This window comes from Dama dama, chromosome 29 (assembly GCF_033118175.1).
Source record: "Dama dama isolate Ldn47 chromosome 29, ASM3311817v1, whole genome shotgun sequence".
Classification (NCBI taxonomy): domain Eukaryota; kingdom Metazoa; phylum Chordata; class Mammalia; order Artiodactyla; family Cervidae; genus Dama; species Dama dama.
The window spans coordinates 47,097,440-47,117,821 of record NC_083709.1 but is presented as its reverse complement, the minus strand read 5'-3'; the positions used below and the strand labels follow the sequence as shown (position 1 = coordinate 47,117,821).

Sequence of the window (20,382 nt, the reverse complement as noted above, 5' to 3'; positions counted from 1 at the left end):
GAAGTGAGAGGCAGTGTCAGTCAGTAAAATTTGTTAAGCTTAGATTATTTCTTAATTGTTATGATAAAAATACATATAAGTGTCTAAGTTCTAATATTTTCTTCTTATACCATTAGTGGTAACACTAAACTATTAGGAGTAAAAATTATGCCAACGGAATAATAACATGTTAACATAGTTGTAATGAATAAACATGAAATAAAGCTCTTAAGCAATATAAGAGCACTAATCTACTAAAATATTCAGTACATTGGATATCTTAATCCTAAAAGTATCCCAAATTAATGATCTAAAATTTAATCAAAGTTAAATGATTTATTAAAATAACCAGCTAAAAAGTTTAAAAAATAAGTATCATAATATAGTATTCTAGATGAAATCCTAGAACAGCAAAAGGACAGTAGGGAAAATCTAGTGAAATGGAACAAAGTATAAGATTTAGTTAACAGTATTGTTCTAGTGTTGGCTCCTTAGTTAGGACGAAAGTACCATGGTAATGTAAGGTGGTAACAGTAGGGGAAGTTGGGGGAGAGGTACACGGGTACCCTATGCTATCTTTGCAACTTTTCTGTAAATCTAAAACTATTCTAAAATCCCATAAATGCACTTAAACTTTAAAACGTATCATTCAGGAACATGTATCAACTTTTACAATGATATAATACTATTTTCATTCCTAATTTCTGATCATTCACGTAAAGTTAAAAAAGTGAGTGGAATGTCAAAATGGAATTTCTGTTTATTAAATTAAATGTAAGAAAACAGGGCTGAACAGCTGGAGAGGTTTGTGTTTATGAAAACAGCTTTACAACAACAAAGGGAAAATATACAGGAATAGGAATTTGGTCCTTTATAAAAACTATAAAACTTTACTGAGAAACATATAGAGACTTGAATAAATGGACAGACATGATTTATATTTGGATAGAAAGACTACTGCTTTAAAGTTGAAAGTTCGCTTTTAAAACAATCTGTATGTTTACTTTAAGCTCAATAAAAATAGCCGTATACTTTTTATAGCAAGATAGGTATTCCTTTAAGACCAAACTTGGCCCAAGTATGAGTGGAAGAGTTGAGGCAGAACTACCGGCATGTCTCCACTGCTGAGACATCTGAGCTTTAAGATTATTTCTCTGAGAACAGCCTGGATTGGCATTCTATCTAAGGTTGACAAGACCAAAAAGCCACATGTCTAGTTCTGTGTTAAATGAAAGCCATGCCTTCTTTTTGTTTGTGACCTAGCTCCATACCACAAAATCTACCACACAATTTCTGTGGATCCAGTCACCTCTGAACATGAACTAACGTGTCAGGCTGAGGGTTACCCTGAAGCTGAAGTCATCTGGACAAGCAGCCATCACCAAGTCCTGAGTGGCAAAACCAGCATCACCAGTTCCAAGAGGGAGGAAAAGCTTTTCAATGTGACCAGCACACTGAGAATCAACACAACAGCTGACGAAATTTTCTACTGCACTTTTCGGAGATTAGGTCATGAGGAAAACAACACAGCTGAGTTGGTCATCCCAGGTAATATTCTGAACATCTCAATTAAAATGTGCCTCGTATTGTCTCTCTCTCTCTCTCTTTTTTTTTAGTAGTATTGTCTCTTGGTACATAGCCTGATGCCTGCTCATCATAAACTTTCATTGTTTGTTGAATGAATGAATAAACTATATTTATGTGAATGAACTACATTTACAAAATGCATTCTGCTTCCTCACCTCCATTCATCCAAGTCATATTTCTCCTTAGTAAACATTAAGCAAGTATTTATTCAATATGCTGTACGTTTTAGGCATTGGAGGCTCATAGAAAAGTAAGAAACAGTTAACACTCTTCAGGAAATGGATAGTAAAACAGGCAATCTCATTTCATGTTAGAAATGGTCTTGTGGCTGGGGGAATCTGGGCGAGCACCTGAGAGGAAGACTCAACTCAGGCCATGTTTCAGGAATCCAGATCTGAGTACATCACAGCTGTTTGCTTCTTTCCAGAGTTTCTGTGGCAGGAAACAAATAGGATGTACTTTTCTATCTTATTCCCGATGGGAGAGTGTCTTCCTGCCCGTTCTGTCTCTTTCCAAGGTAGTCGTCTTAGTGCATAAATCTGTGTTCCCCTGGGCAAGCGACTTGATTTCTTCTGTGCTTTTCACATTTCTTACATAGTTATAACCTACTGGGCAACAGCATCCTGGAAATACATGGGCTTCAATGTATGAAAATGATTTGAGACTCTTGTTTGCACAGAATCAGCTATGTTTTTATCTCACTTTCCTACAGAAGTGGGTAAGGCAGGATATAATCTGGTGAGAGGCTCAGACCTTTAGAGAAGGTGAGCTTTGAGAGCATGATGTTAATATAAACCCAGAGGTCTTCTCAGAGGCACTTCTCACCACACTCTCCTCACCCCCACTAGATGTTGACAGTAAAGCTCTGGTGCTTCAGAGAAAACAAACCAAAAATTGAATAGAAAAGGCAAACAATAGGAAAAGAAAATCCAGCATAGTCCTAAGAACAAAAAGAACAAAAGCAGTTTAGAAAATTAAAGAATCACTTTGGGAGGAGCTGCATTAGTGAATCGCTGCCATTTAAAAGCTGTTTTATAACAACTTACTTGTGGGAAGACCTAGGGTTAACTCACCTAACTTTTTGAAATATGTGTCCTCATCTGTCACCTGGGAGTTTTTTCTTTAATACTTGGCACGCCTAACTCATAAAGTTATTAACAGACTTTGTAAACTGCCAGCTACTAGAGAAAGACTGACTATGATTGTGGCTTTAAAACCTTGAACTAGGTAATCACGAATCATGGCTAATGGTGGGAGGTAGGAGTTAGTCTCTGAGCATCATGTGCCATAAGACTGCTTTTCTTCCTGCAGAGGGCGGGAGATAGAGAGATTGGTGAAAAGTACCAATGATTAGATGTCCCAAGGTGTTCAAACGGTGGAGAGGAAAAAAGCAAACCATGATCCACAATCATGGCCACAGATGTGGGGAAGAAGGAGCTCTTTTGGGAGTGCCAATTAGCCATCACACTGCATCTTTGCCATGTGCAGTAGACTGCTAGCTTTTATATTAAGGAATGCAAGAAGTGAAACAATCAAGGCTATCATATAAAACTGAGCTGCCACACCCTGTGAAAAGCATTTTATTAACATTTAGCCTCACAAAAATTTCAGTATCATTTCCATTTTGTAGACTGGTTAAATGTTTTGCCGGAGAACTCAAAGCTAGTGAGTAGCCGCAGAACTTAAGCTGAGGTGCACCTGTCCAACACCTGGGCTGCTTCCAGTTTTCCATGTTGCCCCCATGTTCATATCTGAGGTATTTCACCATTCCAGTCACTCACTAGAAGGGAACTTTTGGTACTTAAGAAAATGCTAACCTAAATTAAACTTCAAAGATGATTATTCTCTTGGTCCCTCCCAAAGAAAATTTTATCTTTAGTCAATTTCGTTTTATTTTGTTTTTCAGAACCATATCCAGATCCAGCAAAAAAGAGGAATCACTTGGTGATTCTGGGAGCTGTCTTCTTGTTCCTGCATGTAACGCTGGCAGTCATCTTCTGTCTGAAAAGAAATGGTATTTCCTTTATTGTGACAGACTCTGGTGGGGTTGTGGAAAAATGTATGAGGGTGCTACTGTTGTCATGGTGGCACTTGCTGGGCAGAGTCAAGGATGCTACATCTCCTGTAATGTGCAGGACAGTCCCATGTATTGGAAGACTATTCTACCCCAAATGCTAGGGGTGCCCCTGACAGGAAACAGTGATTTATAAAATGCCTTTCTATTAGCCTTCCCTTCCAGGGCCAACTTTCAATTATGCAAAGTAGATTTTTAGCTACCGGTTCTGTAGCATCATTTGAATTGGAGGGTGGCAGTAAACACTTGTAGTAACATTTCTAAGGGGGTGAGAGTTGGATCATGGCTGCAGGCAAACCTGACTTGCCTCTGCAAGGTAGCACAAAGACACTCCACTGTTTCACAGCAGTTATAGTGAAGCTGGGCAGGATTGCAGGGTGAAGATCCTGAGAAAAAGGGTGTGCATGGAGGCTGAAGAAGACCAAGTGTTAAAGAGTTTCTTTCTATCATGGGAATAACCACAGACTTACAGGAAAGAAAAAGTTAAAATGCTTGTTGAATTTGTCTTGAGTTAGTTACACTGTTATATTGAGCTGGCTTCTGGGAGCTTTAAATAATAAAAATAGTTCCTTATGTAGAACAGTGGTACTTTTGCCATAGAGCAGTTTGCTGAAGGTATTATATAGTTTTCAAAATAATTTTAATGTGTATATTTCTTTGTTTACCCAAGGGGACAATTAAAATTCAGGAAAATGTGTCTATTCAAATAATTTCCTTTCATTTTAAAATGATTCAGAGTAAACATTTCCCCAATACTTTGAGAAGCATACCAAAGGATCCGATGATGATCTGTATATAGAGTTATCTGATGGCAAATAGGGAAGTGGAAAATGGAAGGGAATTCCAATAATTGTTGAGAAATTCCCTACAACCCCGTAAGAGGTGGGTGGATCTGGGAAAGTGGTGTAATTGAGGGCGTGGAGATCAGCTTCTTTTAATGAACAGAGAACTGAGACAGCCAGACTCTATGGATCAAATTTCAGTGATAGGAAGATCCTGAGGTGGTGTTGATTTGTTCAAGGAAGTGGCTGTGACCACAACTTGCATTTCCATGTGAAAAATCATTAACTGGCATTAGAAAGGGCTAGAAAACTAAAGTATAATAAAGTGTCTCAGGATATGGTACATCTGTGGGGGGGAAATAAAAAATAAAAGTATATACCCCTGAAGAAAATTTAGGAACAAAAGCATGTGTCCTAGAAACTGTTGGGACCCCTGGAAAATGGAAGTCTACCGGATTTCCTAAGGGATTAGAAATATTTCATAGGAACCTAGGATTTAAACTTGAGTCACTCTGTGGGATGTATAGTTGTATTACATGAAAATAAAAATAACTTTTTTCTTCAAGTGAGAATGATGGATGTAGAAAAATGCTGCACCCAAGATATGAATTCAAAGCAACAAAATGGTAAGAATTTTAGCAGGGATTGGAAGTTGAAGAACAAGGGGAAAGCTATCATTATAATCTACCCTTATTTTACTGAATGCTGAGTGTTGGAACTACCACCTCCTATTTGTCTCACGACTCTGATATAAGAACGGTTCCCACAGTCTGAGATTTAGGGATAGCAGAGGGGAGTAGAGGGATGGCCCTTTGGGGAGGTGGGAGAAGGAGGCAGCTTCTCTCTGCTAGGTCCTTTGCTTTGCATCCTAACATCTCCCTGCATTAGGGGACCAAGTTGATTTATGTGAATAGGTGATAGATGAATGGATGGGTAGATAGATAAAACTTTATATAGGGCACTGTGTGTACTGCTTCATGTACAATACCTCAATCTTCTCTCTCCATAATATCAAAGAAGATTTATTTTTTATTATCCCAGGATAATACTAGATTATTCCTGTTTTATAGTGGAGAAAGCAAAGAGTCAAGAAGATGATATGAATTGCTCAAGAACACAAGCCTTGACAAATATCAGGCTTTGGAGCCTGCTAACCTGACCATGGAACCTAACTCTTAACCTGTTCACTTAAATCTATTTCACCACAAATGTCTACATTTGTAGAAGTCCAGAAAGACCATGCCCAGTCAAGATCACTGAACTAAGAAGAAAACTGTATTAAGGCTTCTGGTTCTTCTTATGTAATTTGAAACCAAACTTCACAATAAGCCCAAGTTTAAAGTTAGTCTAATCACCCTGGACAAGCTCAGGCGTGTTTCACTCTGGAGTCCATAGCACTCAATTGTGTTGTAAAGCTCATTAGTGAGTGTTGTTTGGAGCTTCTTAGGGTGACAGACCATCCCAGTTTGCCAAGAAGTAAGTGTGTTCTCAGAGCATGAGTCTTTCAGTTTCATAACCAGGACAGTCCTGGCAAACCATGGTAGGTGGTTACAGTCTGTCATGTAAAGGGAATTGGGCATAAATATAATGTTTCTTGGTCTTGTTGAAAGCTTATTATATCATCTAGCAAATATTTCTTTTGTTTCTCATTTTCACTTTCCAGCTACACAGTTTGAGGAGACGTAATCCAGTGTTAAAACTTCTGATCTTAAAACAGGGATTCTCAGCCTGTGGTTTGGGTTTATCAGACCAGAGGTATGCAGTGGGCCAGGGGGCTACAGATGATGTAGAACTTAAAAAGCCCAAGCTCTGAAGACAGAAGCTGAGAAAGAAGAGGAGAACAAAGGAAGAAGGAATAAAGGTACCGTGGAAGGAAACATTGGTACTTCTGAATGATGGAAGACTCATCAATGCATGTGAAAAGGAGAAAGGACACTTCTAAATGATGAACCTCCATGTACATTATCCATCACTCATCTTAGGAAAACAGGTTGAGATTCCCTGATTTAATGGTCAGTTCCTCCAGAAGTGCCCTTTGCCTTTACTCAGTGCTTTGATTTGTCTTCTGGTTGCCACAGTGTTTTGAGTATGATTTATTTTTATTTACTTTGAGTCTGTGGGGTCTTGTCCTGTGAGTGTGGTTGTGAGTGATTTCTTTTGAAGATATGCTGTAGTAGAAATTAACATTTTTTTCACCAGACCAAATTTACTGCTCAATGACTTGCGTGTGTCAAGTAAAATGTAGTATTTGTAAAGTAGTATTTGTAGTATTTGTAAAGTACTTGTTATCCTCTATAACTGTTAGTACTTAGGAATCATAGAGAACAAACCATTAGTTTGTATAAGATATTTTTAATACCTTATTTAACCCACTGATACTTCAATTGTCTTGGATAATCTTATTCTCAGACCTCAAAATAAGATATGTTACCAAAATATCTGTTACACTTAAATATCAGCTTTACAACTATGTGTGCACATAAACTCATTTTATTCCTGTAGCAATAGTGGTAAGCACTAGTGGTAAGCACTCTTATTCTACCCATTTCACAACTGAGGGAGCAGAGGTAAAGAAACTTAACCAAGGCAATACATAGCAGACCTCAGATTTCCAAAACTGTCACCCCCTGTCCTTTTATTTATTTATTTATTTAAATTGAGGTATAGTCGATTTACAGTGTCGTGCCAATCTCTGCTGTTAAGCAAAATAACTCAGTTATACATATATATATGCTCTTTTTTAATTATTAAAAAATTAATAAAGACACTTTTTTACTTTCTGTCCTTTAGAATATAATTTACAGCTATGCTTTAAGACATGTTCATTCAGCGAACATTTAGGAAGTGCCCTAGCATGTCAATCACTGTGCCAGGCAGAGTCTACAGATGTGAGCAAGATAAGGAAACTTCCCTCTAGGAGCTCATAGTATAATAAGGGCATCAATAAGAAAATATATCGCTACAATATGGTCCATTACAGCACAAGGTATAAGAGGAGAAAAATGTTGTGAGGAGGAAAATTTAGAAAGCTTCCAAAGGAGGGGATTCTCTGGGTAGCCAGCCAGTGTGTTCCTGGACAATTGAAAAGCATAAATATTTTAAAAATCAAAGCGATTTCAGTTTATGAGATGCCAGTATTCTTTAAAACCATGGAAAATGGCTCTTGAAATCCTTTTCTATCATTGTATTTACCCCTGATTGGTTTGCTTTGCCATAAAATTTGATGCTTATTTATATAGGGCCTGGTATTGTTAATAGCAGTTTTCTTTTTTTATTTAAATGCAACTGAATTTTGAATTTATACTTTTTCATAATTTGAAATTCAAAAAGTCCAGTAGGAGACATTAAAAAGTCTCCATTCCATCCTCCTACTCATCTAGTTTCCCTTTCCAGAAGCAACCACTCTTATCTTTTGTTCATTTGTCTTCTAAAGATATTCTGTGGATATATGTGAAAATACTTGTAAAATGTGTATATGTTTTTGATTTTTGCTCTTTTCCACATAAGCGGTAATGCATTATGCATCTGCTGTGCACTTTGCTATTTTTATTTAATGTACTATTTCTTATGTAGTAGATAGAACAAATGTGAAGTTCCCAGAGGCTGGGCACTGTCTTATTTGTTCTAGGTCATCTTTTCCATAGCCTCCTAGAAGTTGTGTGTGCATGCTAAGTCACCAGTTGCATCCCTGTGTGACCCTATGGACTGTAGGCTGCCAGGCTTCTCTGTCCATGGAATGCTCCAGGCGAGAATACTGGAGTGAGTTGCCCTGCTGTTCTCCAGGGGATCTCCCCATCCCAAGAATCAAACCCATGTTTGATCTTACGGGAGAAAAGAAGTGGGTTCAATCCCTAGGTTGGGAAGAGCACCTGGAAGAGGGCAGGGCAACCCATTCCAGTATTCTTCCCTGGAGAATTCCATGGACAGAGAAGCCTGGCAGGCTACGGTCCCACGGTAGTATATACCAAATAGTTACTACATTTAGACAACCAGCCTTTGTCGAGTCCTTGCTCTATGACTGTGTTTGGATTTGGTTTATTTTTTGTTTCTCAAAGAGAGAATGTGTTTCTCACAATGGATTTTCCAGAATGCACCATGTCAACCTGGCCTTAAAGGATGACTTTATTGCTAAGTCTGTATGACAGATTCATGTCTGGAACTTGGGTTTTTTTTTTTTTTTCTGTTTTCTCTTGAGTATAAACTTGACTTTGATTTTGCACTTGAAAAATTGTGTTCTTTTTGGAAATTCCAGTCAAGAACCTTGACCCTAGATCCTCATTTGTGCCGGAAAAGGCTTGTGAGGCCTGTGAGCTGTCTGAACCCTTGAGTCCAACCAGGTCTTACCACTACACAGGTCTCCTAAGATATTGCTTTCCAAATGTTCAGATGCCCTCTAGGAGATCCCGGAATATTTCTTCCTTCCTCACTTACCTGGATCAGTGACAAGGAAAATATTCTTTGCTTTGCCATATATCAAAGCTGAAGAAACAGAATCTCCAGTAGAAATTTTTCTGTTATCTTTTTGTACATGTTCATTTGCACAATATCCCTTGTTTGGGTGACAGTATCTTTTGTGTGAAGTACAAGCAAGAATTTTGGTTCAGCAAGATGTGAAGTCTGTTCTCTCCATTCCTAAATCTTAATGCCTTATTGTGGTGTTGGATTTCTAAGGCACTTTATTCCTTTGTCTTGTGTTTCATTGTAAATGATATAGGCAGAGGTGATATCTAATTCTGCATTTGTCATTGTTTACATGTGCATTAATTTAATAAAATATTCTTATTTATTTTGTTACTCAGTTCATCCGCATATCAATTTTCTTGTTTCCTACATGTTTTATAAAAATATTCTCAGTTTAACATTGCGATGGAGACAGTTACTTGGAATATCTTCAGTTACGTTCTTAGTTCTGTTTTTCATAGCTATGTAAACATAGCTTCTATGTTTACACAGTATACTCTTGCAACCCATATGATGAAAAATATCAAAAGTGTGTTTTAAAGAATGTATTGAAAATTTTCATCCTCTCTCACTCGATGGCTTCCTTTAGAATAGTATGAAGAAAAGAGTCAAATCACTCTGTTCACTTTGAAAAGTGTTCAGATTACCATTGTGAAGATCTGAAGGAAGGAAGATGAGAGAAAAGTGATCTTCAAGAGAACTATAGGGAAATGAAGGGACTTTCCTTTACAAGAGTACTCTTCTCAGATCAGTAGACATGGATATGCAACCCCATGCATGTGAAGCTGGATTTATTCAGTCATCAGGTTCTGAAAAGGAAGTGAGAAACCTAGAACAAAGTTGAGGATTAAGGCCTGTCACAGGGTGAGACAGTAAGATTTAATGTGTCAGCTAACTTACATAGTCATCAATCTTAAAGAGACTTTTAATCATTTCTCTAAATCAGATATTCTTAAAAGATAATGATGACTTTTCTAAGAATATATGACAGACTATAGATGATTCTAAAGAACAAGCATCAGTATCTTTTTAGAATGATGATATAATGTTTATGCTACTGCTGGGCAATGAAAACAATAAAATCTTTAGCTGACATCAGAATATTTCACCTTTCTGACCAGACTTTCTGGCTGGCTTTGGTGGTCATGGATCTGGATGAAATTTTGTGACATTGGAAGTTAGCCTGAAAATGGATCATGAGCTTTCATTAAGCTTTTACTCCAATCCCGTTTATAAGCATGTGACTGTCCACCACAAGTGGACCAAATATATTTTTATCTAAGTATTTTAGAAACAGATAGATTACTACTATTTTAAAAACTTAGAATTCAGAATTAACTTTTCCACTATACATATACCTAACCAAATTTGTGAAGATAGCTACATTTCATTTTTATAATTTTTCCCTATTCCAGCTCCACCCCTAAGTTTCAAGGAAATTAATATTACAAACCAATTTTTTCCTATTGTAATTTAAATATTTTCAGAATTATCTGTATTTTAAAAGAGATTAGGGCCTTTCCTGGTGATCTACTGGCTGAGACTCTGTGCTCTCAATGTAGGGGGCCTGGGTTCAATCCCTGATCAGAGAGCTAGATCCCATATGCTACAATTAAGGGTTTGCATGCTGCCACCAAAGATCCTGCGTGCTGCAACAAAGACTTGGTGCAACCAGATAAATAAATAAATAAATATTTTTAAGAGGTTAAATTTTAACCAGATTGAAGCAGTTATCATTCAGTTGCTCAGTCGTGTCCGACTCTTTGCGACCCCATGAACTGCAGCACGCCAGGCCTCCCTGTCCTTCACTGTCTCCCAGAGTTTTCTCAGACTCATGTCCATTGAGTCGATGATGCCATCCAACCATCTCATCCTTTGTTGCTCCCTTCTCCTTCTACCCTCCATCTCTACCAGCATCAGTGTCTTTTACAATGAGTTGGCTGTTCGCATCAGGTGGCCAAAGTAGTGGAGTTTCAGCTTTAGCATCAGTCCTTCCAATGAATATTCAGGACTGATTTCCTTTAGGAGTCACTGGTTGGATCTCCTTGCAGTCCAAGGAACTCTTAAGAGTCTTCTCCAGCACCACAGTTCAAAAGCACCAATTCTTCGGTGCTCAGCCTTCTTTATGGTCCAACTCTCACATCTGTACATGACTACTGGAAAAACAGTAGCTTTGACTATATGGACCTTTCTCAGCAAAGTGATAGCTCTGCTTTTTGATACACTGTCTACATTTGTCATAGCTTTTCTCGCAAGGAGCAGGTGTCTTTCAATATCATGTTTGCAGTCCCCATCCACAGTGTTTTTGGAGCCCAAGAAAATAAAATAATTATGATAATTACTATTTATTGAGCATGTATTCTGTGTCAGGCCCTAGGATTACACACATTATCTCATTTAATGTCATGGCCTGGTGATGAGGTGTGCCACAAAAGTGCACCACATTTACCTGGAAAGCTCCCAAATCAGGAAAGTTAAGAAAAACTGGAGTGTTCATAAGGCAAAATTGGAATTCCCTGGTGGTACAGTGGATAAGAATCTGTCTGCCAATGCAGGGGACATGAGTTTGATCGCTGCTCCAGGAAGATTCCATGTGCTGTGGAGCAACTAAGCCCGTGTGCTACACCTGCTGAGATTGTGTGCTGCAACTCCTGAAGCCCATGCGTCTAGAGCCCGTGCTCCTCAACAAGAGAGGTTACTGCAGTGAGAAGCCTGAGCACCTCAACAAAGAGTAGCCCCAGCTTGCTGCAACTAGAGAAAACCCACATGCAGCAATGAAGATCCAGCGCAGCCAAAAATACATAATAAAAATACATAATTGCAGTGATATTATGGGAAGGTTTTTTTTTTTTTAAAGAGTTTGTATTATAATTCTTGCTGATTATTTACTTAATTATTTTTCCTCGAGAGAAAAATATAATGGTCATTCAAATGTTATATATATATAAAACTGTAACATTAATTTTTAATGGAGAGTAAGTTGTGGAACATTGGCTAAGATATATACTTCTCAGTTTCTTACTGTTGTGAAACTATCGTATTTTGACTGTTTTCCATCAATTTGTGATCTGAGTGATGATTCTATAATATAACAATGCAGTTGGATGGACAGGAAGTTCTGAATATCTGTTTGCACTCAAGTAAATATTATCAGTAAACAGATCACCGATCTCCACTTCCCAGTCGATGTGCCCTCTCTAGGATATCTCTTTTTGTAGAAAATGAGAGTGGCTTATACTATCTCACCAAGAAGGGAGACAGGCTGGGGAGATGGGAAGCAGCCTAGAGTGTAGAGTGAAATCTCACCCACAACCCCAGGATTCAGTTCCTCATCAGAGCTTTTCAGTCCAGATGGGAAACCAAGGAATGATCCAGAGAGGGAAAGGAGGTCAAAAATGGTAAGAAGAGACACCCACTGCAAGGCTGGGGCCCGAGCATCATCATCATCCTGGTTGAAGGGGAGGTAAAAGGAGGTGAAGATGCATCCAGTTTCTACACTTGCAGCGTCTCTTGGCTGGAGACCAGTCAAAGAATCACACACTGCTACATTCAACACTTTGAGAACCCTGAGGATGACTACAATGGTAACAGAACTGAATTAGGACAGCTTTCCAATGCCTACATTTTGGGACAGGAAAATTCTCAACATAAGAAATAAATGGTTTACCAGAATAAGTTCTTCTGGCAGGATTGTGTTATATCTCAACATATTAATCTTATTTTTCTCTGTGTATTTCCTGCCTCCCTCTTGGGCATCTGAGGGTCAGTTTTCCTTCCCAAGCCCATGCCAAAGCTGAGACCTAGAAAGTACCACTTTGATATGTAAATTCCACTCCCATTTCCCACAGCTCTACTACAAGCTTCTCAGTGGGTGACTAACTCTTCAGACTTCTTCTACATGCCAAGTGTTTACATGGTATTATGGGGGAATCAAAGATATTTAACATGACTCGTGCTCTCATGAAGCTTACAGTCTGAGGAGACAGTATATAAATTTAGGAAGAATTAAACAATAAGAGAGAAGATAAGACTTTAAAAAATGTCTCAAGACAGAAGAGAGGACAGCAAATGCTGTGAAGTAAAGGAGGGAAGAAATAGTAAGGGCTAGAAAACCTTCACCAAGTAAGCCAGATTCAACTTGGACCCTGGAGAATAGAGAAGATGCCTACTTCTTTATTTGTTTTAATTGGAGGATAATTACTTGGCAATATTGTGTTGGTTTCTGCCATACAACAACGTGAATCGGCCATAAGTATACATAATCCCCCGCCTTGAACCCCCCAGATGCCTAGTTCTGATGATGTGTGTCTTAGTCCTCTTGAGCTGCTATAACAAAATACCACAGATTTGGTGGCTTATAAACAGAGTTTATTTCTCATCATTTGGAGACTGGGAAGTCCAAGATTAAGGTACCAGCCTGGTTGTGTTCTGCCCAAGACCCTCTTCCTAGTTCATAGATGGCACTTTCTCGCTGTGTCTTCACATGATGGAAGGGGCAAGCAATCTCTGTGAGATCTCTTTTGTAAAAACACCAAATCCCATTCATGAGAGCTCTATCCTCATAACCTAAGCACCTCCCAGTGGCCCCATCATCCTAATATCATCATCTTTGGGGGTTAGAATTTTAACATGTATCAATGGTGGGGACCACAAACTTTCAGAGAGTAACCATGTGGAAAGCAGTTTCTTTTCATACAGGAGAAATCTAACAAAGAAAATCTGCAATCCCTTACATGACACAACCCCTGAAAAACATAATTTGGCAATATCTATCAAATTATAAATGACCCAGAAATTCTGCTTGCAGAAATTTACCCTACAGTTACATGCTCATATGTGCAAAATGACATATGCATAAGGCTATTTATTGCAGCTTTCTTTCTAATAGCAAAACACTGGAAACAACCCAAATGTCCATCAATAGGGAACTTGTTAAATAAGTGTGGTGGCACATCCAAACAACAGAATACTATATTAGACAGCCATATCAACGAATAAGGAAGTTCTTCCTGCACTGGCATGAAACAAATCTCCAAGATACATTTATTAAGTAAAAAAGGTTTAAAAGAGTATGATATGCTCCACTTTGTACATTATATAAATTATGTATACACTGTGTATACTATGAGCACTTTTCACAATAAGTACTTAGTACCTTATGTATACTATGTACACTTAATTTGTATATTATGTACACTATGCATCCTTTCAGATAAAATTTTTGCATTTTTGAAAGGAAAAAATATAGATACATATTTCCTTGTACATGCAAAAATACATATCTGAAAGGATGCATCCAAAACTGGTTGCCTTTGAAGGGGCATATTGGGTTTATAGTGGCGAGAATTTTATGGCATAACCTTTTGAATTAAATGATTACTTATTCCAAATAATTATAATTTTAAAAGTCTGAGCTCGATTATTTGCCTTTCAGGGACTTTCATGTACTTTTAAGAAATGATAACTCTCATTAATGTATAAGGCTAAATATAAGCATCAGAGGTAAGGGAGTTTGAACAACTGAATTCAACCACCACTGGATTTCAGTCCATACTCGAGCCCAATTTTACTGAATTACTTTCTTTCATGTAATTTTCCCTGTTTTTACCTGGCCTCACTGCCAGCACAGCCTCTAGTATGTGGAAGACTGATCAGTTTATTTATGGGCTCTCATTAAGTAGCTGTGGGTCTGGATCCTCAAGGTAATAAAGGACACTTTATAAAGAATGAGTAGGCCAAATCAACCCATTGTTTATAGAGCCATAGACAAGAGCCATAGACATGCTTCCATAGGTATGAGCTAACTAAAATATTTGTACTTTGGGAAAGCTTGCAAGAACGACCCCAACTTATATTTATCCAGTTGGAAAACTGAGTTTAGCACTAGTCAAGTTTTTGCAAACTGCAAAGTGTAGCTTTGATCAGCATTTTTGGGGCTATTGGTGACTATCAAAATTCCCAGACCTAGGCTTCCCCTTTCAGCATCTTGGCTTCTGCATGAGAAACTTTGGCTGTCTAACCTGACATCAAGCATCCAGCCTTTGACAAGGCACAAAAAGCTGTTTTCGCCTAAAATGCTCTGCAGTGGTGAAAAATCAAAAGAGAGCTCATGGAGAAGTTCCTCAATAGACAACAAAATTTACATAACTGAAACTGATTAGAAGAACTTTTTTGTTGTGAGAACTAAAGAAAACGCTGTGTCAGGACCGAGTAATAGAAAAACTAATACTAGTCTCAGCAAATGACCAAGAGCAGCCTTCATCTGTCAATCATCTCTCTTCCTTTCTGGACACAGATGATTTAGCAACAATAGAATGGTCCCTTCCTAGGACATGAAGGTGTTTGGAGACTTAAAAACTTGATTAAAATGATTTGGGTATCTAGGAGAAAAAAATACAAAAACCTGCAAAAGACAAAAGCAACAAACAAATGTTTATACTTACCACAAGCTCTATTGAAGTTGCTTCACTTCAAGTGACTATGAAAGAAAAAAAAAAAAAGCTGTATTGAGAGATGAAGTGTATTTGGGAAGAGTGAGAGAATGCTTTTAAACACCTGGAGTCATCCAGACCCAAGTTCTAGTCTTTTTAACTCTATGACCATGGCAATGTTTTTTAACTTCACTGAACCTATTTTCTTTTGACTAAAATGGGGCTAGGACTAAATGAGGCAGCATACCTAAAGTACTTAGTACTGTGCCTGGTGCTTAGAAAGTCTACAGTTTGTGTGTTGATATTATTGATGTCAAGAAATGGTTTATTATTTTCAGGTTCAAGGGCTAAGAATCTAGTCAAACTGTTATTGTTATGGATGACTTAAACTATTTTTTTTTTAATTAAAAGAGTTTACTATTAAAATTGTATTTATTTTTAAAAATAAAAAATTGAAAACTGAAGTGTTTAATTTTTCTATCTTAAAAGTCAAAACAACTGAATTTAAATTGTGTCAAGTTAAAGGACTAAGTAGGTAGCCTATCATCTTTGAATCTTTCATAAGATCAAAATTAACTAGAATTCCTTTTCTTTTTTAGTTTGCACATTCAAAATTCTGACATTCTTTTTTGATTCATCTAGGCCCTTCATGTTGATAAATGATGAGCATGTTGATAAATGATAAAGCAGAAGTTAGTTACATAGGATAACTTAAAACTTATTTAGGGGAAATTTAGTAAATGTTTATTTTAATAAACCATGTTTTGTTTGTTTTTAAAGAAGGATGCTTCATTCTTTGCTAGTTTCAGAACAAACAGCTTTACAGTGGAAAGCAATTCCTCTTTTTACACCTCAGGTTAAATATTTGTCTATTTTTCAGTCAAACTGAAAACATAGCAAAACAATGACCCAGCTTGTTTCTAACTACACAGAAATGAATACACCATAAACAATATTTCCTCTTTATTGAACATTGGCTGTGTACCTACTGTATCCTCTAGACATTATGGAGAATACAGCTGTGACCCAGATATCCAAGCTGCCTTAAGAACATGAAGATTGAAACATACCATCATTAGTTATGGACATAGCTCCTCTTCTTTCAAAAACAAAACAAACCAAAAGACACAAGTAAGAGTTTGTTAGAAATAAGAACACAAACCATTGAATCACCAGAAAATAATTTAAGTGCTTTGAACTCAACCTTTATACCCTCTACCACCTGAGTTATATTTTATCAAACTACTGTTAGTTAATTCATATATTTTGGTACCTCAGTGACTGTAATCCAAATACAGTATTTTTGTGTTGATAGTTCCATGTGTTCTAGTACATTATCACAGTACTAGAAAACACATGGAGGAGAGTTAATACCTGGTATTAAGTTTTTTTGTTTGGGAGATGTTTTGTTTTTTAGTATTTACTACACACTGGGCAATGTTGTGAGTGCTTTATGTGTGTTAATTCATTTAATCTTCCTAAAAACCCTGTGAGGAAAGTACTATTATCTTCTCTTTACAGATGAAGAGATTGAGGAACAGAAAGTTTAGGTAACTTAGCCAAAGGCATGCTGCTAGAATGTAAAGAGTTTGCCTTCAGAGCCTGTGCTCTTAAACTCTGCACTATATTACACCCAAGTAAGTGACTGAGTCATGCTAATTGAGGTTTCAAAGTTTAATACTGTTGGAGCGGTACAGTATAGTGATACCTGCTGGGTTGAACAATTCCAGAAGCAGCCTGAGGTTTGTTAGCCCATATATTTTTGTTTTACCAGGCAATGGGGGATAATCTGACTAGCACTACTATAGATATTCTAGTATGGGTCTTTCAGTGAATCTTTAAATTCATATCTGTTCAGATATGATTGTACAATCGTACAATTGCTGAATCATTGATATATACCTAAGAGTAGAATTTCTGGGGCATAGTGTAGAAATTACTGGGAGGTGTACCAATTTGCATTCCTAAACATCAGTGTATGGGAATTTCTGGGGCTTAGTGTAGAAATTACTGAAAAGTGTACTAATTTGCATTCCTAAACATCAGTGTATGGGAATTCCAGTTGCTCCACATTCTCAGCAACATTTGATATTTTCTGTTTCTTTCATTCTTAAAAGAAATGGATTCGTAGAGGTATTACTTTATGGTTTTAATTCACATTGCTTTGTTGACTGATAGAGTTGACCTCCTTTTCATATGTCTGTTGGCCACCTGGCAGTAAACTTCTATGAAGTGTCTTTTCCAGTGTTTTTGTCTACTTTTCTATTAGGTTGTCTATCTTACTGATATTGTAGGAAATCTTAACACATTCTAGATATGTCAGACATATGAATTAAATATACCTTCTTCCATTCTGTGGGTTTTCTATTCCCTCTCTTAGTGGGTCCTTTGGATGAACAAACATTCTTAATTTTACATAGTGCAAATCATCAATTTTTTTGCTTTATGTTTAGTACTATTTTTTATAAAAATTCAATTACCAATACTCAATTCAGTCAGACTTTCTGGAGATGAGATAAAAGTATCAATAATATTTTTATGCTTGTAAGGTGATTCCAGTATGAACCCAGGTTTGAGAATTATGGATGCAGAACTATCTGCTAAGTTGTTAGCTATGAATGTCTTTGTGGGATAGGATTATTACATAGTTTCTTGCTTCCCAGGTGGTGCTGGTGGTAAAGAGCCCACTTAACAATGCAGGAAATTTGAGATGAGGGTTTGATCCCTGGGTCGGAAAGATTCCCTGGAGGAAGGCACAGCAACCCACTCCAGTATTCTTGCCTGAAGAATCTCAGGGACAGAGGAGCCTGGCAGGCTACAGCCCATAGGGTCGCAAAGAGTCGGACACAACTGAAGTGACTCAGTATGCATGCATTCTTTATATGTATTTTCAGTTTTGATCGATGCATAGTTTAAATGGTGATAATGGTATGGGGTGGGCTGGTATGTGTGATAAGAAGTCTGACTCCATTTTTTTTTTTATGTCTGACTGTTGACAGATTTAAGCTACGCTTCTCCCTTTTCCTCTGGTGCCCCACATTTAGTCAAGCTGATAAGGAGACCTGGGTTGCCCTCCTTTGGCACAGGTGAGAGATTCAAACCATGCAAGCCTCTTCTTGCAAATGAACCCCCACTCCAGCTCTATCCTGTAAAGATGATTTAAAAAAGAAAAAAAACCCATCTCCTTTTTTTGCCTTTTCAAGCCCTTTCAGACCTGCATGAGAGACTGACTGTACTGTACTCCTTAGAGGCCTCAATTATGTAAGTAATAAACTTTTTCATACCATTTTCATGTGTCTCAATGTGAACCAAATTTTAATTAGGGGTCCATTTGACTTTTCAAGGAACTATAAGGGCATGGAAAACAGCCACTTTTGAAAAGTGTTGTTGTAACTCCTTGTAAGATCACGTGCCTTCCTATGTCACCAAATACTCTATTACCCTACCAGACAATTCCCAGGAAATTTTGCTGTTCTTTCCTATCTTCAAACTGAATTTTTGAGGCTTGCCGTGGAATAGGGTATAGACTCTTCCTATTCTGGCATGGCTAACATCTTTGCTCTATTCTTCTGATATAACATATCGGCACTATAAGAAGTGAAGTCGCTCAGTCGTGTCCGACTCTTTGCGACCCCATGGACTGTAGCCTACCAGGCTCCTCCCTCCATGGGATTTTCCAGGCAAGAGTACTATACTTTGATTCAAATTCCAAGTTTTGATGCCATGACAAGAAATGGACTGTTATTTCAACATCTCGGTTTTAGAGCCTCAGGGTTGATTGTATTTTTTATATCATTCTCTAGAACAGCCAAATTTCTTTTTGTCTTAAGCAGTCAGTCTTTAGCTGTGTCTCTCTTCTCATCTTGTCATGCTCCTGGAATGTTATAGAATTAGGGAATCTTTTTATATTTATTATCCATTTGTTAGCATTCTTTATAATCTTTTGTATCTTTGTGTTTTAATAGTGAATGATAGGCTAAATTCTGTATTCTTTATTCTGTTCTCTATTTTTCTACTTCTCTGTCACATTTGTTAAATTTTATTTATTTATGTCTGTGCTGAGTCATGGCTGCTTTGCATGGGCTTTCCCTGGTTGCAGCAAGCAACTAGGTGGGGCTGGGGTGGGGGAGAACTTCTCTTCGTAGCTATGTCTGGGCTTCTTCTTGCAGTGGTTTCTCTTGTGCACGGGCTATAGGCACGCGGGCTTTAGTAATTATAGCACGCATGTGAGCTCTAGCATGTGAGCTCTAGGGTGCGTGGGCTTCAGTAGTTGTGGCACACAGGCTTAGTTGCTCCACTGCATGTGAAATCTTCCTGGAACAGGGAAGGAACCTGTCTCCTGCATTGGCAGGTAGATTCTTAGTTCACTGCTCCACCAAGGAAGTCCCTTCTGTGTCCCATTTAAGCAAACTTTGCTTACTCCCAGGTCATGAAGACTCCCTCCATGTTTTCTTCCAAAATGTCTTTGTTTTTGTCTTTCACGTTAGATCTGCAATCCTTCTGGAATTAATTTTTTTGCATATCATGCGAGAAAGGGGTCAAAGTACATATTTTATATGAATATCTAATTGTCCCTACATTATTTATTGAAAAGACCATACTTTCCCTCCCTATACCGCTGTCTCACCTTTAGCAGAATCCAGGTAACTGTATCTCTATCTCTATCTCACTAGTATCTCTATCTCTCTCTCCCTGTCTCTGAATTCTTTTCTATTATATTGATCCCCTCATTTGTTTTTATATCTAGAAGATTTTGAGTTTTAATTTTTCCTCTTGTGGCTAGGACAGTACTTGAACTTGTGATTTTTCACCTGCAGTGAAAAGTCTCACCTGAGACTTCCATCCTGGGGATGATGCTGTGCAAAAGACATCCCAATCTTTTTTTCCCACTGTTTATCTGTCCCACATTCACCCTAGGTCTGTATTCAGTCTCTTATCTTTCTCTCTGAACGTGTTTGTCTCTCCAAAAGGATAAAATCATACTCTCATCATTTATTTTACTTATTGAATGTCTTCTCTTCCTTGTGCATTATTTCAGAAGTAGACAAATAAGGGATTTAAATATATA

The 20,382-nt window shown here is 37.7% G+C and overlaps 1 protein-coding gene across 6 annotated transcripts in view; it reads left to right on the top strand.

Moving 5' to 3' along the window:
* CD274 (CD274 molecule) overlaps nucleotides 1-18,568 on the top strand; it is a 29,606-nt gene extending 11,038 nt beyond the window's left edge. For 3 of the 6 annotated variants that reach the window (XM_061132243.1, XM_061132244.1, XM_061132241.1), the window contains 4 exons: nucleotides 1,243-1,527; nucleotides 3,473-3,580; nucleotides 4,989-5,048; nucleotides 5,493-6,078. In XM_061132243.1, coding sequence (XP_060988226.1) covers nucleotides 1,243-1,527; nucleotides 3,473-3,580; nucleotides 4,989-5,048; nucleotides 5,493-5,581 — 542 coding nt within the window. In that variant the 3' untranslated portion in view covers nucleotides 5,582-6,078. The other 3 variants (XR_009691061.1, XR_009691062.1, XM_061132242.1) reach the window with 3 other exon arrangements.
* The last annotated feature ends 1,814 nt before the right edge of the window (nucleotides 18,569-20,382 follow it).